Consider the following 25,500-nt stretch of genomic DNA (forward strand, 5'->3'; position numbering starts at 1 on the left):
TGCTAGGCCGTTTTTCACTTGTCTCCAAACTTTGTCCGTCTGCCATTGTACTCGTGACTCAACTATCTCATGCCCAACTCCTCATAAGGACTCGCTCCAGTCCCTGATTGGCTGACCGACCAATTTCGCAATACATGACGCGTTTCCTGCCGTAAAGCAGATTTCCACAAAATTTAGGCACCGGTGGCAGAAGCTTATTGCAAAGCCACTAAGTAACCTACGTAAACGCTGATAGTCTGATTTTACTGTGGCCGCTGCCCTGTGCAACCCACATTATTTTCATAATGATATATTTAGGAGAAGATGCTATCTGTTGCCTCTTTAAATGTTTGCTGATATGTCAGGAGCTGACAGGATGTAGAACAGGATCCAGACTGTCTCCAAGCAGTACAATGCTGATGAAAAGCTCTGTTACACTTCATGTGAGGTCTGATGTAGGACTCCGAAACCACATGATACCAAATAAATTTTACCTTAGTGGTGACAAATTGGTGAAACATTTCTTCATGGTCAAACAGGAAAAATCCTCTGTGTACCCAAACAACTGAAATTGTTGTTTGACTGCAGGAAACATCGGCAATTAAAACTAATTCATGTAAGGCTTAGCTGGTGGTTTACACTTTGTAATGGTATAATCAACCTCATTCACATGTCAGCATAATTTAGGTGAGCTTAAAGCGTGCAGTAAGCCCACATAGTAAACACACACACACACACACACACACACACACACACAGAGGTTCACCCAATATCAACCTGTGGATAAACAAGTCTTGACTGGAAGAGCGTAATTCTAAGTTGATGAAATCTTCCCACACATGCCGATGTATTTACAGGAAACAACGCACACTGACTCACGCAAACTTAGTGGCAAAGGCAGAGGGTCCCTCCTCCTGCAGCACAGAGTGTGGGTGGAGTAAAACTCTTGGGAAGACTAGATCCCCACATGCCTCAAATTCCCCTCACATTTGTTTTGAGCCATACCGGGACAGAGGCTCTTTGACTTCCCAGCCATGCCTGCAGTGTGGAGAGTCCTGCTGTTCTGGATTTGTGTCTGCATCTGGCTTCCAGCTCAGGCCCGGGAAGCTCTGGTCGTTTCTCGCAGAGATGCTCCGGCACAGGTATTTCAAATAAGCTCCATGTGCAACATTTGCATGTAAACAAATGTCTGCTCTGTTATTTTCTATGGTTAGCTTGCACTTCATTTTTAACCTGCCCATACACTGTTTATAGAAGCCTGTAAGAGTTGATCTATCCCATGCAAAACCCCCAGGCACGCAAGGAAGTGGTGTGTGTTGCATGTCTGGCAGCAGCAAAAGTGATTTCCTGGTAAAAAGAAGAAAAGAATATCTGTTTAGAGGGCATAATTACCAAGACTGTGCAAAAAAAATAAAACAGCTTCCACACACACACATGCCAAAGCAGCAGATTCAGTCATTTCTGGGAACACCAAAGCCAGCTGACAGCTGAAAGGAATCTCCTTCACAACTGTTGAAAAAAACAGTCATATCGCAATATGTTTTGCATTTCTAATCCAATATTTGGGGATGTGATGCTACTTTTCCTTGGTAATAACTGTTGAAAAGAAACCTTTAATGCGATAGCACCATCAGCAAATTGCAAGTCAAGATTCGAGTCCTGAACATTTAAATGATATTTGAATGTTGTCCTTTCAAAGCAGGGTCCTTTCAAGTCAAGTCTTAAGTCCTATTTCTTGTCACTAAAGGCCCCTGTGCACTGTACATTGACAGTGATCTTGCGGGTTCATTGCATGGGCTAAAAATCTTGGTTGTAATCTGTGCCAGACTTTATCAGTTTTTAAGAATTTCTAATGTGCAATGAATTCCTGGGTGTAGCACAAAAATATGCAAGAAATTACGAAACCTCATCAACTCAACTCTCATCATCCATTTGAGCCATTTTTACATCAGGGTTCAACGTTTTTGTTTTTTACTTGCCCTAGTACAAATTGTTTTATCTAACCTATTAACAGTTACGAAATAACATCAACCAATTTCAGTGAACTAGACGTGACAAAAGCCCCCTGCTGTGTCGCCTGACATTGCCATGTCTCAGACAAAAAAGTTGCACATAAACAAATTGCACGGCCAACCAGCATGTACTTTCTGCACTTGCGTCAGAAGAAATAACTCTCGACAACAGTGGGAGGCGGTTGTCTGTATTCGGAAAGGGAAACCGGAGTACCGTCTTGATGCAAATTAGCCAGTTAGCACATTAACAACACAATCCAATGTTCAAAGAACTGTTTACTTTCCTCACTTCCGTTTAGCTTCTCATGCGCTGAGCTAAACTGCCAATCAGAGTGATTTCACTCACTGACAGACTCCACAGTTGTAGATGCCGATTCAACTTGCTGAATCAGCGGGGAAAAAGCTGACTAGCGTTGATGAGGGCCATCAGTGTGGGACACACAGTGACAATGGCCAGGGACGCTCATTGTGAGAATTTGGTCCTAAATTCTGATGCTGGCTATTGGTGACATGTCTCACACATAGATTTTGATAATAACTAGATACTGGACCTCAAGACAGCGCCTATTCATTCCAGTGGAGTTGCTCGCCTGACGCCGACAACAAGAAAGATTTCTACTTTCACTTTCCCCGCCCACGAGTTTCCACTCACCTCGTAGACTTTACATTGTGATGAAGTCACAGACTTTTACATTGTTTTACTTGGCTTGAGGAAAGTTTTACAAATATGAAACCTCCATGGATCAAAAATTAAGAACAGAACGATTCATAATTGACCTTGTTTGCGGTTGAAGGTGTCCTGTCAACTGTTTTATCAATGTCTCTTTTACAGTGGTGGCCTATGGGGGAAATGTTTTTTGGATCAAAGGGGATTTTTTCGTTGCAATACTGCAAAAGTCCACTGGGAAAAATTTGCTGCAAGGCTGAGTGGCTTTCCTGGGGCCTGGTCTCACAATGTGATCTGGCACCACCGTTTTGGGTCGACAACTAAAGATTTCTACACATTTGAAATTTTGTCAAGCACAGGACAAAATGACACAATGTACGGGACTAAAAGGCCTGACTCAAATCTAAAAGTCTCAAGCTGTTTGTCTGAGAATTAGACAATTGTAAATCAGAACATTGTAATGGATTCACCATTTTGCATTTAAGTCCAACAATAACACAATAAGCCACATCAAACCAGTTTGGTGTGTCTTCTGCAGTGATGCAGGCGCTGCACCAGTCCATTCAGGAAATGTAAAGTTTAAAGAATACTTCGCCCACAAAACGACTATTTTTTATATCAGTTACTCCCTCCATGTTATGTTGAATTCATGAGGAAAACTGTGTTGAGCAAAGAGTCCCAAAAAGGCGAACATTCTGGGTGAACTGAAGTCATTGGGGACCGCATGTGACAACACCAAAACTACATCAAAACATCCAAACTCTTACGAACTCTCACACAGCGCGTGCAGTATAATCAAACTCACATTTAGCCAGTCATATATTCATTTCTTTCCAAACACATGCATTTTTGCTAAAATGTGACAATATAAAACACTTCCAGCTTCTAGTGTGCCCTGAGCGTGCCTGAGCTTGTGCCTATGAGCGACACATGACCACAGTTTCAACGCAGGCAGGCACGCCCAGGTACGTGACTCAGCTGTGCATGAGACTGTTTGTACTGACCTGTTTTAAATCTTAAAGGTCCAGTGTGCAGGATTTAGAGTCATATAGGGGGAGTGTTGGGCAGTAAAGTGTTACTTGGAACGTGTTACTCCAAAACCAATCAACTCGTTACAATGTTCCTTTTGTTATCACATCACTACTGACTTGACATACATCACATCAGTGGAATCATTTTAGTAATCATGGTGCTGCACAGGCAGCAATCTAGTTGGAAACACCGTAGCAGCTGAAAATATTCCCATTACTTTGGTTTTGTCAGGAGGAAAGATAAAAAGAACACTGTTGCTGCAGGTAGTCGAACTAAAAGTCCTCAAACCTCCGGTCTGAAACACCTCAGCTACTTCGACCGGCAACACAACGTGAACCTCCAGGAAATACACCCTACCAAAGGTGAGCCATCCACAGCTGCAGAGGTTGGGTCCAGCCTTACACTGCCTAAACAGCCAAAACTGGATTTTAATCTAGGCTACAAAGCAGTGATGAAGCTTGTGGCTGGATATGTGGTGGATGAAATGATGCTCCATCAGTCCTGGGAAAATACTGCTCACAGGTAACAGAAACCCCCCCGGGTAAAAAAGCAGCTATCTAACCCTAGCTACACTTACCGGCTGTTACCCTGACATTCACCTTGAGGCACACATCTGAATTTTGGGGAGATACGCGATTACCAATTTTAAAGGGTGTACCTAATGAGTATTGTGACAAATTACTGTTAGCCGGGAGTAATGAGCCAAGTAATATTATTAGTTTTGAAAAGAGTAATGGGTAATCTTTTACCTTTTCAGAGTAACAAGCCAAACACTGTCTAGCCGTAAGGTTGCAGGACTGAAACTTCTCTTGTGTGCCAAGCATGTAGTGGAACTGCAGTGGCTGACAAAAAAACACACACAAATGGCCACAATCTAGAGCCAGTGCTTGATTTGTCTGTCTGGGCTACTGTAGAACAATATGGAGGGCTCCATGAAAGAGGACCCTCTCTGTATGTAGATATAAACAGCTCATTCTAAGGTATCGAAAACACAATCAATGCTATTTTCAGGTGATTATAAACTAATGAAAACATAGTTATGAATATAATATACTATTTCTGCCACTAGATGCCCCTAAATCCTACACACTGAGCCTTTAATGTTTGAGCAAAAGTACGTGTTTGGTAAGTAATGAGCATACGACTGGATGAATAATGGATGTTTTGATACAGTTTTGCTGTTGTTTAATGCAGTCCACCTTTACATCAGTTCATGAGGAATGTTTGCCTTTTTTTGGATTCTCCGTTCAACGTGAAGGTGTGCAAGAAAAAGTTTTCTTCACAAATTCAAGGTAACATTGGATGACTAATTGATATGCAAATGGTCATTATGTGGGTGAAGTATTGCTTTAGTGATGGCAAGTGGTCATCCATTTGTGCATATCTTTCTCAAATCCTGATACTCCTTTCTCAACAACCATGCACTCATACTGTGTGTTGTTCCAGGAGACCCAACCAGCTATGGGCCCCAGGTCAATAAAGGTACTGAGCTTAAAATACTTACTAACAAAAGTATAAAGCACTATGCTATTTAATGTTCATATTACCCTGCTATAAAACTCTAATTATTTGGGTTTTGAAAATAAACTATACATCTTTGTCTCTTTGTCTTTTACAGAAGAGAAGCACAAACTCTGCAGATGTAAGCAAACGATTTTGATATTCATATAAAATTCTAAAATCAAAACAGAGACATGACCTTTCCTTACATCAAGGCATTCATACATTAATGCATCATTGGGAAATTAATTGTGAAACCTGGATGTAATAATTCAGTGCACACAGGACCATGGTCACGATGACTGGCAGCTTCTATCTCACAGTAGTGGTATTGTTACTATTGGCAAAATGAAGTCCACATTTTCTATAAACCTCATTGCCTCCAGATGTCTCTTGTTCCGCTTTCCTCCCTGCGGTGTCCATTTGCATGCATTTCTCTTCTCTCTGCTTTTCTGGAGACGGTAAACATGCTGGAAGTGATTTGTCCATCTGTGTTTTATTCCTTTCTCTAAAAGTTTCATTTTGCATCGTGTTTACACAACAGTGACCTCACTCAGTTTTGTGACATGAATAATGTGGGGACATTTCTCGTGACCTCTGATCCACAATTCAGTAGAGAGATAACAATGAGCTTCCAGTTCTCTCGGCTACTGCTCTTGCTATACTATGATGTGTTAGCTTTTTGTGAGCTTTTCTCATGATACTGAGGCCTTTTAGAGAGACTTTACTTAACAAGCATGCCAGATTTTCCTCTTTGTGTTCAAAGTCTGAATTCCAGCAACAAGGGGAGAAGAGCCCAAACACAGATAGACAGGCAGACATGAATTGATTAGTAATTTATTGTCAAAAAAAACAAAAAAACACAAAGGCTCACTGGTATTGGGGGCAAGTCTGAACAGAAATAAATGAGGGTCCATGGGAAATAAGAATGGGGAAGACAGGTACAGGCTTCAGCTTACAATGTATGGTTGAAAGCAATGGCTCAAGGTTACAGAGCAACATTTTAAGTTCAATGACCTGAAAGGGAATGAGTGGAAATGGGCCAGTGAGATACTGCAGGACTGACAAGGGACAGGTCGGGTAACTGGGACTGGAGGGAAAGGGGTTAATGCAGGACACATGAGGGAAGGTGGAAAATAGTCTGGAGGCATCTGGTGGACGGTAAGAGAATGACAGTAAATGGGTTTGGGAAAGCGGGAATGTGGCTGGAGGAAGAACGTGACACTGTCCATTCTTTCAGATGGTGGAGGTGTACAGTGTGAAAGTGGACTGCACTGTGACGTCTCGTTTTGCCCACACCGTCATGACCTCCAAGGCTTTGAACAAAGCAAACTTCTCCAAGGAAATCTTCTTTGAAGTGGAGCTGCCCAAGACCGCCTTCATCACCAACTTTAGCATGTCAGTCAAAACTCAGTACTTTTGACAGTGAACATAGATCACCACTGTCTTAATCTTTGACACTCGTCTTTGTGCCTCACAGGGAAATTGATGGTCAGGTGTATGTTGGGGAGGTGAAGGAGAAAGAGAAAGCTAAGAAACAGTATGAGAAGGCTGTTTCCTCTGGACAGACTGCTGGACTGGTCAAGTAGGTTGGGGTGGAAAATGTTACAGTATGCATTAAACCCATGCAACTGCATATTAACATGCATGCTCATCATTGCAGGGCATCTGGAAGGAAGATGGAGAAGTTTTCAGTGTCTGTCAACATTGCAGCCAAAAGCAACGTGACTTTCATTCTGACCTACGAGGAGCTCCTTCGGAGGAAACTGGGCCAGTATGAGATTCTGACCCGAGTTAATCCCCAGCAACCGGTGCAGGAGTTTCAGGTTGGACACACTCTACCCTTTTATTTTTCTGACAGGTATTCTATGCAGGACTTTCTGAACAAATACTGTATAGACTCTACAAGAATAATCCCTGTGAGTCATCACTTATGACCCACTAGAAGAGGGTGGCAGTGTATTTATTTGCACAGACTTTGCCCTCTGCCTGTTGTCAGAGTTTACAGTATTGGAGCCTTCTTTCTCGGTCAGTAGAAAGCAAAATGAGACAGTTGTGCTTAAGGTCAGGTCAGCAGCGAGCCTAGACGAAGCCTTGAGGTCATGCTCTGCTGCTTCAGTTGTAGCCATAGCTCATTCACTGTCTTCTAACTGTGTCAGAGGGAGTACAGCTGTCCTGATAAAGGGACGCTGGCGGGCTCCGTTTCTGTAGTAACCAAGCTGAGAGGAAGAAAGGTTGCTCTATGCCCCAGACCGTGGCAGACTTTCTGTCTCAACTCAGATATGTGTTGTGCATGTCCAGAAGGACAGGCCACTTGATTTAGGGCAAGCTAGTTAGCTGTTTAGAATCAGTAACCAGCAGAATCTTCTCACACCTACAGATTGGTAAGAATAACCTTTATTGGGAACATGTAGCAGGGCTGTGCAGAGACCTTTGGAGGGGCAGGTGCTGGAAGTTAAAAAGGGGCACATGGAACAAGACTTTAAAACACCTTATGACGACATAACTTACAGCATAACTAGCTGAATTATAGCAACCTATATTCATAAAGAATGTAACATGAAATCGCATCATACTATATCATTGTCCACATCCCATTTCATCAGGTGGGGACAATGCAAAGCAAAAGTAGTCTGTGTTTTACCTGATGGGGTATACAGTTGCTGTTGAGGGGTTGCTGGGGCTGCTGCTGCTTCAAGTGTTGGAGGGCTGTGTTGATCTGAGACTGCAGACATTAAAACAAGCATGGGAGAGATGGCAGCTGATTAAACAAGTGTTATGTGATAATAACAAGATGCAAAGATTGCTGACAGTGCTTGGAACTGGCTCACTGTGGCTGACCTGCTGTAGTGCTGATGGTTTGCAGGAGACTGGTTGCTGAGAGAGGCTGCAGCCAAGGCTGACAGCTGGAAGTAAACAGGAGGAGACACTCACAGGACTGATGGCTGCTGCTGTTGTATTTTACACCCAAATACCTCTGCAATGTAAACAACTGGTACATGTGTTATTCTTACCTGTTGTGCTCTTCACCCAGCTGGTGAGGGATCCACTGCCTTTAGCAGCCTCACGCAGCTCCTTTTGTTTTTGCTTCCACCTCCTCTCCTTACGAGGCGTGTCTGCACAATGAAATATCATGATTAATAAAAGAAAATCTGATTCCCCAGCGCATGCGCGCACACACACACACACAGTGACTTTTCAGTCCTTTTCCAGAAATACTTTATACAACGGCCACAAGTTTGCTCCATGGTGCTGATCCAGAATCTGTCCTTAATTATTTATTCCTAGTGCTATAATAATAAGAAGAATAAAGTAATAATGTAATCAATATAACATATTGTATTTATGCTTACATTCAATTTGACTATCCACTTTGCACAAGGCAAAAAGCTAATTAAATGTTTAAATTGCGCAATGTATATACATATATTTATAGGTGTATACGTACACACAATATATTAGTTAAAATGACATTTTTTTACTGACATTTTCCCATTTCTTCCTAGTGAGATATTGTTCAGGTTATATAATAATTTTGCTGTTGTAAACATTAACTTTGCTGCTGTGAAAGCAATATTTTGTCATATCTAAAATATACATCTATTCTAATCTTGTGCTGAATGCATTTCTTTGCAAAACATAGAAATACAGTGCGTTTTTAAAAAAAATAATATTGTAATTATAATAGTCCAACATTATATGAATATTCATATTGCATAGTTTTAGTGAAATATAAGCCCTCCAGAAAGGCAGGGAAAGCCCTGTAAATCATGTTCTCTAAAACGGTGGACAGAACTACACTTCGCCCATGACAAAACAAGAAGCCGATCATACTCCCCTCCGCCCCCCACCCTCCTCGGTTAACTAGCGGCTAATGGCCAGTACTTACTTAGTAACAGCAGAGTATCTGACTCTGGTAACAGGTAACGTTGCACACAGCATGCTCATTGCACTTCGTCGGTTGCCTTACAATACACAAAACAACGTGCACATGCTGCAAACCCTACTAACCGGCATTTGAAGATAAATAACTCCGTATTCACTGTAAGCTCGTCAGTTCTTCTCCTGCAGAGTTTGCAGCATCCCGGTGTCGTCAGTCGCTGTCAGAGCAGGGAGGGCAAGTGAGGGCGTGTCGTGGCACGTCAAGGATGAACAAGGTTAAAGGTCATCATGTAACTGACGGCAGCCAGGTCATTTTATTTAGCTAAATTATTATGAATTATTAATTGTTAAAGGTTATTGTTAAAGGGCACAGGCAGGCCTACACACACACACCAAAAAAAATGCCTTAATGACAAAAGGACACTTGCCCATCAAGGGGCAAAGGGGCAGGTGCTCGAGAGGAGGACAGCTTCAAAATCTTTGGATGGCATACACTGTGTTATGCTATGTATGCCTTAAACGCTAAAGTCTTCTGCGGTCTTCTTCAGCAATTAAACCATCAGCTCCTAAAATTAATCTATATCTCCTTTATTTTCATATTTTAGTTTTGTTACGACCGGCCTAGGGGAACCGGTACATAACATGAAAAGATGCTCCCCTCTTTCCCCACTAAAACTAACTTACCTACCCAAAAGTAAAGAAAATGAAAATACAGGTCTCTCACCTGACTCCCTATAAATAAACAGGAGAAAAAGGATTAAATAAAAGGGGCTACCCACCCCTATGCTACCTGGACTGCTGGACTGATATCAAGACTGACTCAAATTTAACACAGTGCAACAAAGCATGGTGCAGTTGGGAGTAGGGCCAAAGAGCATGGATACCAAGAGGCGAAGCTCCGTTGAATTTTTGCCAACAGCCACTAGGGGCGCTACCGCCATTTTGGACTGTTGTGCTTGGACTATTGCGCCCAGACAACATGCAAGATGTCAAGGAGAGAGGAGAAAAAAAGTAAAAGAAAACAGTGTAGTGCAATTAACTGCAACAACTATCAGTGGAACACCCCGCACCTGGCCTTCCACCGTTTCCCGAAGGATCCCGACAGAGGTGTACGTTTTAAAGTGTTTTAATATCAATTTAATATGCCAGTTTTCGTGGGTATATAAATAGGCCTATATAGTATATATATAGGCATATATATGGCCTCTTGGACCATTTATATCAGAACTGATTACTGCTTTAGCATTAAAATATATCATATTAAAATAGCCTATATATTATTATTATTATTACTGTCCCCTTACTGTACAAACTGTAAATAAATCTTTATTCCTGACTATGTGACATCGCCATTAATGTGTTTCTAGTTAAAATATTGTTGTTGTTGTTTTTTTTTGTTTTTTTTTTGGTAGATTGGTTTATGGGGTGATTTCGAAGGAGTAATTAAGTTAATCTTCTCATAAGCTGATGTAATATGTAGAGATGCCATCTAGGCCGTTTTTCTTCATTTTTTTTATTTTTTTTAAAGTCTATATTTTGCTTTACAAAAATGTGAAAAAGCAGCTGTGACCAAGCTATCACGAGGTGAGTAGCATTGTAAGCATAATTAATAGGGATATACTTCAGTTTGTCTGTGTGTTTTTGTATGCAAGCGGGTCTGCTGCGGTCTGCTGACAGTCCAAAATGGCGGCGGTAGGACGAAACCATGGGCGAGTCTGTTGCTATGGGGCGTTCTATTGAGCTTTGCCTCTTGGTATCCATGCTCTATGGTAGGGCCAAGAGAACAGCTCAAGCAGCGGCCATTTTATACCAGCTCCACCAATCTCCAACCACCAGTTAGCAGCCAGCACCTGGAGAGAGAGAAACACAGCACCACCCTCAGGCAGGGAGGAACAACAGAACAGCAGAATCACAAATAAATTACCCAGGGTCATAACAGTTTTATTTTGCTCTTTTCGGGACATTCCTGAGCACAGTATGCAGGTGAGGATGGGACTTTATAAAAGGTAGCAACTAGGTACCAGACCATAAGCAGCACACATCTGAGAGGAAGCTACAGAAACTGCGGACACAGTGCTAAGATACGCATATAGCAAGGCAAAACATCAGAAGAGTGATCTGGCATTGGTTTTCAATTTTGATTTTGTTGGTGAGTGTGTTTGCAAATAGTAACTGACAATTTCTGCATGGTGTACCTTTAATAATGACATACTGGATAAGAGAAGCTGGAAAACTGATTGTCCTGTAAAGTGTGAGGAATTTGTGTTCACATTAAGAGACTGCACGTCACAATAATCTACACTTGATCCCTGTGTGTGTGTGTGTGTGTGTGTGTGTGTGTGTGTGGACACAGATTGTGGCAAACATCTATGAGCCTGAGGGTATTGCTTTTGTTGAGGCCACTGCAACTTTCCTCTCCAATGAGCTTCTCCCCCTGGTGGAGAAAACCGTCACAGATACAAAGGTAAAGAGAAAAATTTCTATCTTTCTGTTTATAGACTTTTATTAACTTCATGATATTTTTTGTAGGCATACATGATTTGTCCAGAAATAAAGACTGTAATGTCTTCCAGGCACACATCTCTTTTTCACCAACACTGGAGCAGCAGAGGAAATGCCCAGGATGTGAAAGCACCATAATTGGTGGAGATTTCATCATCAAGTACGATGTGAACCGAAAAAAGAACCTAGGGGAAGTTCAGGTCAGCGGCACACAAAGACTTTGCAGCAACACATAACACATGCGACTCACTTATGTTACTGTAAGCACAATATTTTGAGATTCACTTGCAGGCGCGGTGCCTCTTTTCACAGGTATTCCTAAATCAGATTGGCTCTTGGAACAGCCTGTTCACCAGACGTAAATGTTACCATTGTACCTTTCTGCAAACAACAAATACATTACATCTTTGTATGTTTCATATGTATCACATCAACATTTCTAAAGTGACGTAATGTATACACTGAATTTTCTTTTATCATCTGGAGAACCCTGCTAAGCTGCAAATCACTGCAGACCACTGTTCAAGATCAACGACAACAAACAAAACCGTTACCAGCAGCCGTTAAGGCCCAAAAACCAGCAGTTGTCTTTTAACCAAGACATTTCTGCTGTTTTGGCTGAGATAGTCGCCTGAAAGATTTTTTTAAATGAGACATTTAGTAGAGTATTTAGTTGAGTATCTTAAACCAAAACATGATCTTTTCTTGACCATAACCAAGTTGTTGTGTCTCAAAGTCACCACGTGTTCACCACAGCATTGTTGAAATGTAAAGTCACACCATATAATAACTTGCATGGTTTGCAGCAATGTGCAATGCCAAAATGTATTTGCTTGGAAATAGCTCACAGCAGTGTTGAATAAAACTTTAAGCTGTAAAATTGTACTTTACTTCTGATCTTAGTTTTACTTGCCCAGCCATTTGAAGGTGAGCATAGCTGTTCCCTTTTGTTATATTTTTTCACATTAGTCTTAATTAAATGTTGTCTTTCCCTTCAGATTGTGAACGGATACTTTGTGCATTTTTTTGCTCCACCTGATCTGGGCAGAGTCCCAAAGAACGTGGTGTTTGTGATTGACAGGAGCGGATCAATGAGTGGAAGAAAGATTGAACAGGTAAAATACCTTGTGCGTAGGTAAGCTCTATTCTGCATCACTGTACGTACATATTCATATGTGGATTTGGAATCCTTTGCAGACCCGGGATGCACTGGTCGCCATTCTGAAAGACCTCCACGAGGAGGACCACTTTGCTTTCATCTTGTTTGATAATGACATTATCACCTGGAAGGATTCTCTCACCAAAGCAACAAAGGGAAATGTGACTGCAGCCATCGCCTACATCAAGAAACTAAGAGACAGTGGATGTAAGAGGCAAACAACCCAATCACTAGAAAAAATGTTTGCATCGTACATTACTGCAAACCAATAATATGTGGTTGACATGTGTTTAAGTTTAGGCGAAAACCCCACTTGGTTATGAAAAGATCCTGTTTTGAAAAAAGATCAGGGTTGCTGGACACACAGTGACAAGCTGCTAAAAACACCCACTTTTGGTGGCACATTCGCCACTGGAAAAGCAGCTAAGGCCTCACTAAAAAACAACCAGTGTTTTTGTCTGTTGGTCTCGAACTGTTGTATGCTGCATGGCATGTGTCACGCGATCTCGCTCTCACTCCAAAGTCGTCAAAATCTGGTGCTCGTACAGTGACTTGCGGCATCAGAAACCAACAAATACAGGCGTCTTTGAACGTCGGCATGATATGCGGCAGGTTACCATTATAGTTTAGCGGCACCCAGTGGTGTAAGGGGGAAACGCAGCTGGACAAGGAAGAAAGTGGGGGGGTGGGAAGGCTGTTCGCATCCCGTAAGATTCTAAATCTAAACACTATTCTTTTTCCTGAACCTAACCACGTGCTTTTGTTGCCTAAACCAAACCATGTGTGTTTGTTGTTGAAGCAAAAAAAAAAAATTCTCAATTTGCAGTGCTGTACCAATTTCCTCTGAAAACAGAAGTGAATTTTGAAAGAAGACGATGAATGTAACAGGCAGAACTTGACACCGTGGCCCAGAACGTCAACAACCAACACACCCAGGGTACCTTGCACGTCGTATATGGACGTGAAAAGTCCATGACCAAACGTCATGTGACGAGGTCGGAGTGAGAATATGTGGGTTTTGCTAGGTGTCAAGCCATTCACCATGCCCTCCACCTCCCGATGAAAAAGTCAGCTTATATGCTCTCTCACTTTAGAAATGTGCAAATGTAACATATTCATGCTTTGCAGAAATGATTTTTTGTGTGCTATCTAATTCAAATGACTAGGAATCCAATAAGATATCTACATTTTACAATTTGTTGAACAAGAGTCAAGAGAGTCAGAAGACTTCAGTTCAATCCTTATATGAAATACTCCTCTGCACTGCCTTATGAACTAAACATACATCTTTGGTTAATAATGAAAGCAGAGCAGCTAACAGGTAATTAAAGGTGCAGTCTGCAGTTCTGATCCAGTACAGTTTTTTGTCTAATTCACAGTCTGCTAGCTGTCCATTTTGTGTGTGTGCTGAACCGAGCCACACAACATGCTGTCTACTTTTGCTGTTCCATGTCCTCGCCCACAAGAAATGGAGGTACACCATGACAGTAGAGAAACATAAATAACATCGCAGATATTACCGAAGCTTCTGAAGGAGCAGTGATGGGAGGGGTGTACTTGTTTGTGTGCCGAGTTCAAATATCAATTATCTTTCTCCAGAATTGCAGATTCCACCTTTAAAGCAGGTTCTTAAAACAAGGAAATACCAGGGAGCGTGCAGAGACTCATAACACCACATAAAACTGCAAATTGTCATTTTTACATTTCAGATTAGACAAAGAAGACACAACATATTAATTTCTAAGCTTTAGTGATGCTGATTGGCAGATTTTGTTACTTCCAGTCTCTCTGATAAGCTAAGATAAGCTTCATATTTAGTAGATAGAAATGAGAGCGGAATGGACCTTCTCATCTAATGCTCAGCAAGAAGGCAAAAAAATAAAAGGGTATTTCCCAAAAATGCCATACTATTCCTTTATGGAATATATTGAGGAATTGTTACTCTATTTCCTCTATGATAGAGTATCTCAAGAAATGCTCACATTAATTTGCTCATTGTATTATTGCCTTTCAGCCACCAATATCAATGACGCTGTACTGAGGGCAGTGAGCATGCTGCGGGGAGAAAGAGAAAGGAAGAACCTTCCGGAGAGGAGTGCGGATATGATCATTTTACTGACTGATGGGATGCCAAACAGTGGTGAGCTGGATTAATTTGGAAGATTATTATTATATGTAGATTACAGCAGTTTAAAACAAGCCTGACATGTAGCCACCAATCTGTGATGACATTTTGGTAAGTAGTTGTGTCACAAAGTAGTCAAAATGGATTTGTCCTTATTGGTTTCTTTCTTTCTCACACAGTTGTTTGTCAGGAAAGATCCTTTTATTGTCTGTGAATAAATACTCACTCTTGAGTAACATCTAGTTTGCTGAATGCCCTCCAGATCTGTAAATGCGACAGCTTGATTCACAACAGAATTTAAAGTTTTCAAAAGGGTGATAAGCTCCAGAAAAATCTTAGAAGTTGATTAACTGTCCTGTTGGAGCAGCAAGGCTTTCACTGCATGCTCATATAAAACACGTGTGTGCCTGTTTGCATGTAGGGGAGTCCAACCTCCAAAAGATTCAGATGAATGCACGCTCTGCTATTGGGGGGAAGATGACAATGTTCTGTCTTGGATTTGGGAATGATGTGGATTACTCCTTCCTGGATGTGATGGCCAGACAAAACAAAGGGCTGGCCCGCAGGATTTTTGAGGGTTCGGATGCAGCTGTTCAACTTCAGGTAAAAAGAAATATAAATGGATTTACAGCAAACAATGTTCATGGAAGTTTGGGGATATTTGTTTGAACCTCTGAGAATATTTAGGAAAGTGTCTTTGTTCCAGGGTTTCTATGAGGAGGTGTCCAGCCCTCTGCTCCTGGAGGTGGACCTGCGTTATCCCGACAATGCTGTAGTCCTCTTGACCAAAAACCACTACAGCCATTTTTTTAACGGCTCAGAGATCGTAGTGGCCGGTCGGCTGATGGACAATGCCCTGGACAATTTCATGGTGGAAGTGTTCGGCCAGGGGGTGAGAAACGAACAGAAATATTTCACTTAAAGCATGAATAAAACACTAGTATTAACGGTAAATTGACAGTATGTGCACTTGCTGACTGAATATTGAATGCTTAGAGCAATATTATAAGTGAACTGAACCAAGGTAGAGTGTCGTAGACCAGGTATTTATTTTTACTTTAGCAGTATGAGAGGTACTTTTTTCCAGTCCTTATGGCCTTAGTTGGGATCAAATCGCTATGCCATTATGTTCCTATTTTACTTTTACATTTTTTGGGATGGTCAGTCCACCAACAGCACTTTGGGTGGATTGTCATGTAAATTTGTACACATGGTCCCCACAGGATAAATCTACTGGCATCAGTGATTTTTATCTTTATCATCTGGTCAAAACTTCAGTTTGTCAAATATTCATAATGGTTTATGACCCAGTACCTGCAAAACTATTGATTTTCCTCACCTCAAATTTAAAGATACATATACTGTATTCGTCTTCCCTGTAGTGCTATTTATCAGTCTAGATTGTTTTGGTGTGAGTTGCTGAGTGTTGGAGATATCAGCTGTAGAAATGTCTGCCCTCTCTCTCAAATATGATAGTACTAGATGGCATTTGGCTTGTGGTGCAAAGAAGTAGTTCCTATGTAAAACTGCTCACAACAAGGTCTGTGGATTATCATGAGTAACCAAGTCAAGATTTCTGGAAAGAGACATTGCTGTTGAATTTTTAAATGTACTTTTTAGGCACTTTGAGCACCACAAGCTGAGTGCCAAATAGTTCTGTTGTATTCAACAGAAGTCAAACATCTCTAGAGCCGATTTCTCCAATATTCACACCAGAACAATCTAGACTGATAAAGAGCACTACAGGTAAGAGGAAAAATACATATTTTTATCTTGGTGTGAGCTGTCCCTTTGATGCAACACATTTAAGAGACCTTTAAAGCCTTTGAAACCTGAGCAAATCAGTTTGATTTTTTTTTTTTTTTTTAAACATGGGGAAAAATGACAATGAGCAAGAATTTGCTAAAAGCTGACAGGAAAATTAACTGAAAATCAATGAGAAAGACAGAAAATTCTTGGGAAAAAAAATAGGGAAAATATCTACAAAACCAGTATAGTAAGCGGTTACAGAAAATGAATGAATGAGGTCCAGAAAACTACATTTATCATTATTAGAATGATATATTCAAACATATGTTATGGAATACATATATGCATGTATTTTCAATTTTTAGCCCTTTTTACAGGTCATTTCCTTGTTTATTGATTTTTTTTTCAAATTTCTTTTCTTTCAAATTTTCAGCTACTTTTCTTGTAACTTTTTAGTAATTTTCTGTTAATTTTGGATCATTTCTAGTTACATTGCTCACTGCCTTCTTCCCATGTTTTTGAAAGAAATCAAACCAATTTACTCAGGTTTCACAGGGTTACAGGGTTTTATTTTCTCTGCAGTGTTTTTGCCCTTTCATTAAATGTTCAATGCATCCATACAGGTCAACATGTGAAAGTCACCTTCCTACAGTGTACAGCCTACTGATGTTATATACTTTAAAACCTATGATGTCATATTTTTGGGCAAGACCGTTTTCTTGACTTTAGACATTGATATCTCCGCAGTGACTTCACAGATTTTTGCTATTCAAACTGCATTTGAAATGTCCATCTCTCTCTCTGTCCATCTGTCCATTTGAATCTATTTTACTGCAATAATAACCCTTTCCAGTCTCTTAAAACTTTGGTTACTCAACACAAGGCTAGACTACGCCCTTGAAAATTATTGATTTCCTCTCCTGTCAGTTATATCTGTTATTTAATCTCTCCTCTTTTTCTAGCCTAAAGAGGACTTCCAGGTGCAGGGAAATGCCGATGCAGTAAACCTGGACGTGATCTACCCAGGACAGGAGTACATCTTTGGGAATTTCTCAGAGCGTCTGTGGGCCTACCTCACTATCCAGCAGCTACTGGAGAACAGGTTTGAGTCTGTTAGTTTTAGCTGTACCTGTACCAAGATTTGAAGCAAGCTTCTCTATGAACTATGACAGAAAGTGATTCAAATTATTCAAAATGTGCATCAAATGTCATTATTAAACTGTGAAATAATCCACTCTTTCTTAATCTTTCAGTGAAATCGGTACTCAGCAGGAGAAAGACAACGCCACAGCCAAGGCCCTGGAGATATCCCTGCGATATAACTTTGTCACCCCTCTCACCTCTATGGTGGTCACAAAACCTGAAACAGAGGACGGAACAGACAGCCCTCTCATCGCTGATAAACTGACTGAGGGTAAAGGGGAAAAAAAGCATATTTAATTAGTTAGCATCTGATTTCTTTATTTTATTATCTGTGAGAATAGAAAAAAAGTGATCTGCTAAAATCACTAGTAAAGCTGAATATTCTTTTCCCCCCAGATTTATAGCATATTGTTACATTATTAGAAACCCGTTATATTAGTATGTGTTAGCAGAACATGCAAATTACATCCAATGAACTTTTTGTTGTGTGTTTCCTAATACTGCCTTTTTCCACAGACCAGCGTCAGAAAGAAGAGAGACACGGTGGTAGGACAATCTCTTTTAACTTAATTATGTCACATTAATCTCATGTTGGGCTGAACAAATTTACGAAAGTATGCTTTTATTTTTTATTTTTTTGAAAGGAAGTACCATTCATTCCAAATCATCATGGCAAGGCAGTTCCCATCATGTCAGTTCCAGTGGTAGCGGTGCCCGTGGTAGCAGTTCCCGTGGCAGCAGTTCTCGTAGCCAATCAGATGGTAACATTTTCATACAGCAGTACTTCAGTTATTACATACTTCTATACCTTTTCATTTATATTTATACTTTCAATGTTCCTGTCACTTTTACCTAAATCTTCTATTAAAAGTTTTTATTGCTTTGTAGGACCAGATCAAAACGTGGTAGCGACCTATCCCTACCGTCCCTGTCATAAATGTTTATTTGCTTTGTTTCTAACATTTATGGTAAAGGTAGTGGTGATATGTCTTTAACACTTTTCTGATTACCTTAAGTTTTTCTAACCACTAATTTGATGTTAATTACATATGGGTTTAAATCAAGTACAATTTCCATTGGCTCTACAAATGGCTAACTTCCTCATGTTCCCACTGGATGAGAAACTGTGCTAACACTTTACTTGAAGGTATCTACATAAGGGTGACATGACACTGTCATGAACGTCTTGATTATGACAACCTGACATTAATCAAAGTGACATTACCATAAGTTGTCTTTGTCATGACAAGTTGACATTAAATTTGTTTGGGATGTCCTTATTGTGACAAATTGACATTAACGTAAAGACATCTTCTGGTAATGTCATCCTGGTTAATGTCAAGTTGTCATTATAAGGACATCCCAAGCAAATTTAATGTCAACTTGTTATGACAACGACAACTTATGGTAATGTCACTTTGATTAATGTCAAGTTGTCATAATCAAGACAACCCAAACAATGTCAACTTGTCATTACAAAAACCGAATGACACTTAATGACAGCAGTCATAAACATTTATGACATGTACATAATGTTCATAACAGGTTTATGACCGTGTCATGTCATAGTTATGACAGTGTCATGTCACTCTTATGTAGATACCTTCAAGTAAAGTGTTACCAAAATAGTTCCTGTCGGCATTTGTTCACTTTGTTCCTGAAAAGGTTGTTTGGAGTCATATGTGCACATTTTAGCATTTTCTGACAGGCTACTGTAGCTTCCAGTTATTTTGACTTGGAAAAAGTTTGTCTCTCCTCTGAATGGTAGCTTTGTGCCTTGCTTATAGACACCTCTGCTCTGTTTGGGACTGTCTCCTTAACAACAGTACTTTTGTTTTCTATTCAGAGCCCTTAGGAGCTAACGGACTACATTATAATATCAGAGCCCTGCTCGTCATTGTTGTTCTTTTAGGACGCTTTTTACTGTATGACACAAAATGTTAATGTCAGTGAGATTTATAAGGTGTAAATAAAACTCGACTTTTTTAATGACCACGTACTGTTTAGTTTATTTAAATGTGGAAACTGGGGGTGATGATTAAAAATTCATATGACTTGACTAATAAAGTTTAGAATATTATTTAAGGTATAAACTTTAAAAAATCTCACAGGATAATTATGGGTACATGAAGACCACAAACATTCTGAGAAAATTCCCAGAGAGCTCCTAACTTGGCCTAAAAACTTAAAGTAAGAAGTCCTAGCTTTGGAGTGATTAAGGAAAGTTCTCAGAGCAACTCTGAGCAAGAGAGGGACAGAAACTTTTATCTTAGTGAGGAGGTGTGGTTGACCCCGTGTCTAGGTGTGATACATTCTTTTAACAGATATGATTGACACGCCCCTGTGTGAGCCTGCCAGGTGTGGACACCCAAAAAAATGAGATGAACTGCTGACTGTGAAAGCACATTTTTCCCCAAATATCTTAGTGTTGTGATCATATTATTTTTGGTGTTATATTGTTGTTGTGTTGGGTGGGAAATGTGAGTGCATCTCTAATGAGATCGACCACGCATATTATCCCTGCAGCATCTAATCTGTAGCATTTCATTTACTCACTGTCATCCAGTGTTTGGAGAATATTTCTCCCACCTCTTTGTTTTTCTGCCATTTTCTTCTCTTCTTAAGAAACTCTCAAGCCTCTTAAAAGTCCTCTTTAAGGAGCTCTTTAAGGGGCTTAGATGTTTTGTGAACTTTGTCTTAACTTTAAGGGGAAATTCTTAGAAAATGTCAAATTTTTATTTATAATTTTGTCACTAAGAGCAACTCTTAGTATTGGGAAGCTTTGTGAATACAGCCCCTGAACACAAGCTATATTCACAGAGCCTTCACTCTCTGTTAAACAGCCTTGTCCTGCATTAGAAAAGTACGCTGCTAAAACAACCAAAGAGCTGGAGAAGCAGAACTGACTTTGTAAAAGAAAAAGAAACCCATTAAGTACACATGATTTAAAAAAAATAAAATAAAAATACATAATACAGACTGAGAATTGTGTAAAAGAAATCCTAAAAATATTAGGAAAACTTACCTCTGACACAAGATCCACAGGAAATAATTTGATCAAAATTCTTCCAAATCACTTGTTTTACACAAACCTTCTGCAGTTACTGCCTATTCTGGATAATTGTGCAGTTTAACTGTTGTTCTGTGCTGTTGTTTTTATGCATCGAATATAATATTAAATATCCATAAAATATGTCACTTAGTAAGGGGTCGTCAGTTTACTCAGTGATAGAAAAGGAGTCCCCTGAGGAAACAGGTTGGGAACCACTGATATATGCTTTCTGTCTGACATGATGCTGTGTAATGATGCTTGTGCAGTGGACGGAGATCCTCATTTCATGATAGAACTGCCAGACAGAAACGACGCTCTGTGCTTCAACATCAACGATAAACCAGGAACCGTTTTCAACCTGGTGAGGGACCCAAAATCAGGTCAGCCCTGAGTTTACTCACTCAGTTGTTTTAAAATCAGAGCACAAGTGTCTTTTTTTTTTTTTTTTTAAACTCAAAACTGTCATTATTTTCAGGCTTTGTGGTGAACGGCGAAATTATTGGGAAAAAGAAAGTAGTTCCAGACGGTAACATCAACACCTACTTTGGCCGTTTTGGTATCATCCACCAGAAGCTGGGGGTGAGGCTGGAGGTGAGCACTCAGGACATCTCAGTCTTCCACAATGGCAGGCAGGTCAAGCTGCTGTGGTCTGATGCAGCCTCTATCAAAGAAACCAAGTAAGTAACACTGCTTTGCAAACATTATGTAACGTCACTGGACAATAACACGTTTTAAACTTAAATTATAGGATGATTTGTATATGTATATCACAGCTAGTTTGTCATTTTAATCGTGTCAAGTTAAAATGCCAAACTCAAAGCCTCAAAATGGGAGTCTACAAACCAGTGTATGATGTCACGACAGCTACAGCGATTATTTTTTATACAGTCTGTGGTTAGAAGTCCAGGTAACTGAGAAATGCAACTGTTTCGCACCTGAGTTAGTCTCTTCCTTGTGTATTTGATGATTATTTCCTGTCTTCTGTGTTTTTATTTCTATTTAAACTGTAACTGGTGTGCAGTCTCCGCTCCCTAGGGAAAGGATTTTGATCTCAAGGTATTCCTGGTGAAATAAAGGATCACTAGAGCACATCTTCACCGGCTCCGTAAATGACAAAGAAACGAAACAATCATGACTTTGCTGTCAGCTGTTAGTCAACTTAGAACTTTTTTTTGTCTCTCCTGCAGCATGGACTTGAAGTTGACTAAGAACTGCAGCCTGACAGTGACGCTGAGGCACTCGGTTAAATTTACAGTCATTAAACACACAAAGGTTTGGAAGAGACGCCACGACCAACAAGACTACCTGGGTTTCTACACCCTGGACAGCCGCCACTTGTCTGCTTCAGTTCATGGTCTGCTAGGTAGGGAGCTGCGAGAAAGTTTTATATCATCGTGCTTTGGATGCATATGTTACACATGTACAATGATGACGACATGTGTTCAGGTTTTGTTGACTTTATTTGCACAGGACAACTGCAAATATAACAAGAAAGACAGTCTCGGATGAGTATAGGCTCTCTGTGCTGCTATCTTGACTGTTTACGCTGTACAACTGAGTTTTCTTCCTTGCACGCACAGATTGTAGCCAAAAATAATAAAGTGATACATAACGCATCTGTTACTGACCTAACATCAAATGAATATTGAATAAACAACATAACATGTACAGCCTTCTCACTAATAGGCCTAAACTCAATATTGTGGCCGCTTTTATCATTGACTTATATTGTACACTGAGCACCTTATCTTATATGAAACACATCTTGTAAACTGCTTATAGTGGCTGCTTATATACACAGCTTCATGTTATAAACCTCTGAACACTGTTAATATGCATTAAGACAATAAAACGAAATGGTAAGGTCACTATCATTACAGCGCGACGCCATTACGTCTTACACCCACACAACGTGCGGGACACGGCTATGTTAGCAGCTAAGGCTAGCAGTAGTTAACTGCTGTATTTCTGACATAAATGACCTTATAAACATACACAAATGGCACGAGAAATGAGGGATAAGCTTAACCGAAATTTATTGGGCGCTTGTGCACTTCTCTCACCTGCAAATATAACAAGAAAGACAGTCTCGGATGAGTATAGGCTCTCTGCGCTGCTATCTTGACTGTTTACGCTGTACAACTGAGTTTACTTCCCCATACGCCAGGATTACAGCGGCAGTCACTCAAATTACAGCGCCTATACTGCGACCTACTGGTGAAAATGGGTATTACCCTGCAATTACATAAAGTGAAGCAGGTGAGATTTTATAAGTGACACAAGTCGTTTTAAATTATATTAATAAGAAAAATAATGGTAGGGGGAGTCAGTTAATTACAAGAACTAATAAAATAATAATACTGGATATAATCTGAAATCTCCAGGGTGCCACACATAGCTATTGTATGTTTGCCGATTCCTAATTTTGAATAAATCAAAACATATTTTCTCCAGGTCAGTTCTACCATGGCGTCGGGTTTGAGGTGATAGACCTTCGTCCAGGTGTGGTCCAGGAGAAATTAGACGCAACCATGTATGTGAAGGGACAAATACTCAACGTGACCAGGTGAACAATTCCTCTTAATGTTTAAACACACATACAGTGATTCATGCAAAGTAAGAGCATTTCTTTTATATCACCTCTTAGTTTATTCCCCTCTCATCTACAGGCACTGGCAGAAGGATTTCAGCAGGGATGTGAAGAATGGGGAAAGTATTCCCTGCTGGTTTGTTGACAATGAAGGGAAAGGCCTCATCGACGGAAGAGCCTCAGACTACGTTGTGTCGGGGCTTTTTATGTCTACTTTTTAAATTCTGAAAATGCAAAACCTCAGTAGCAGTGCACTGGGGCCACATTACTATGGTGAGAGATCGCAGATTATAGAGAGTCACAATGTGTCTTCATTCAAACATTACACACATACTGAAACAAACACTATATACATTTTTATATATCTGCAACACAGAATATCAATTTATGATTTCAAAACTCACAACTGGACATTACTTAGTAAAATGACAGTGTTATTGACAGTATGTGAGACTAGTAAAAGTTGGAATGCAGGTTAAAGTGTGTTTTAAATAGTCTGGATAGATTTACTGACCACATAAATAGTATGGTTGGTAAAGCTTTCTAAGTTTACGCTGTCTTACAATTATATATTCTTCTATGCTGCATACTCCACACACCAAATTAACTTCTTTTCATTTCTTTGCACTCAAACTAATATTTTGCTGTAAAAATATTTGCCTCCTGTCAGTGAAGGATTTACACTGGATATACCTCATTAATAAAGGAATACTTAACCCCCAAGTCTGGTGTTGAAGAGAGCAGGGGTAACTTTCACTTTCAGTTCAGTTTTAATCAAAAATTTTCTCAGTTTTCGGATTCTTTGTTCAGCGGAAGCATGTGAGAAATACAACGTTTTCTTAACAATTTTTAAAAACTAGCTTAATTGATGCATAAATTATTGGGGGCAGAAGTATTCCTTTAAGGCATTTTGGGGTGTTAAAATTTGATGTATTCGGACTTTGGGTTCACTTTAAGGTAAGATGGGTGTGACCCTGGCCACAACTGTACCAATTATGTCTTGCCTCACACTATGCTTTGTCATCACTTTGATTCACAAAATTACTGCCCCTTCACCTCCTCAAGAAGAGGTGAACAATAACCAGTTGGCATATACGGACTGTGCAACAAAAAGAGGGAACCTCTACACTGGTGTGTGTGCAAAAACCCACCCACATACTGTAGGTCCTTGACTCTCACTAGGGCTCTAACTGGGCTCTGACTGGGAGACAAAAATCATCCTGTGGATGTGCTTCTTGTGATTTTATTAATAAAGAAATGCACACTGATTAAATTATTATTGTCATTGATGTATTAAGATTCAAACGTGAAGCCAACACAACCATTTCAATCTAGCCACCTTTTTGAAAACATTTTTAAGGTTAGAAATTAAGATATTGAGTGTACTTGGCTCTTCAGCAATAACTGTTTTGACCTTGGTTCTGTGTGATTACAATAAATCCACATTTACACCATGTTTGTGTTTGATTGATATAAATTTTAGGAATAATAAATCAATTGATTCAGTATAACTAGAAAACGTTTTAATTTGAAGTCAGAGCAGTGCTTCATGATGGCCAGAGTCGGCTTGCTTGAGGCCTAATAGCTGGAGACTCACGGCTTGAGGGCAGGCGGCACTCAGCCTGATCACGCTGTCCTGCTTCTCTTGCTGAGCTCCAGCCTCTCTGTCAGAGCCACGGACGTTACCAGGTGTGGTCTCTTGGAGGGACATGAGAGACTCGGCATGGGAGGTGAAGCTAAGACTGTAGCTGGTACACTTTGAAATCATTCAGTAGGGACGGCGCTGACACTGCTGGGATATTGGAGCGGCCCAGCTGGTGCTTCATTTCCTCACCATTATTAACAGGCTATGTACCACAGTCTTTTAAGGTAGCTGTAATTAAACCTCTACTAAAAAAGCCCACCCTGGATCCAGAGGTGTTAGCCAACTATAGACCAATATCTAATCTTCCCTTTATGTCAAAGATCCTTGAGAAAGTAGTCGCAGACCACCTGTGTGATTTTCTCCATGATAATAATTTATTTGAGGAATTTGAGTCAGGATTTAGAGTGCATCATAGCACTGAGAAAGGCACTAGTTAAAATTACAAATGACCTCTGATTGCTTC

The 25,500-nt window shown here is 40.1% G+C and overlaps 1 protein-coding gene across 2 annotated transcripts; it reads left to right on the top strand.

Moving 5' to 3' along the window:
* Window positions 1–64: 64 nt before the first annotated feature.
* Window positions 65–24,666, top strand: LOC126386383 (inter-alpha-trypsin inhibitor heavy chain H3-like). 2 transcript variants are annotated; one of them, XM_050038686.1, is made up of 22 exons: window positions 65–1,121; window positions 5,137–5,172; window positions 5,309–5,332; window positions 6,431–6,588; window positions 6,671–6,775; window positions 6,854–7,016; window positions 11,426–11,536; window positions 11,646–11,774; window positions 12,573–12,689; window positions 12,772–12,940; window positions 14,748–14,873; window positions 15,280–15,461; window positions 15,565–15,750; window positions 17,570–17,709; window positions 17,861–18,021; window positions 18,267–18,296; window positions 18,395–18,511; window positions 21,069–21,182; window positions 21,278–21,479; window positions 21,990–22,165; window positions 23,257–23,368; window positions 23,472–24,666. In XM_050038686.1, the coding sequence occupies exons 1-22, from the start codon at window positions 1,014–1,016 to the stop codon at window positions 23,611–23,613; spliced, it is 2,808 nt and encodes a 935-aa protein (XP_049894643.1). In that variant the 5' UTR covers window positions 65–1,013; the 3' UTR covers window positions 23,614–24,666. The 2 variants fall into 2 exon arrangements, with proteins under 2 accessions (XP_049894643.1, XP_049894645.1); XM_050038688.1 differs by lacking the exons at window positions 5,137–5,172; window positions 5,309–5,332.
* Window positions 24,667–25,500: the final 834 nt, after the last annotated feature.

This window comes from Epinephelus moara, chromosome 24, assembly GCF_006386435.1.
Source record: "Epinephelus moara isolate mb chromosome 24, YSFRI_EMoa_1.0, whole genome shotgun sequence".
Lineage (NCBI taxonomy): Eukaryota > Metazoa > Chordata > Actinopteri > Perciformes > Serranidae > Epinephelus > Epinephelus moara.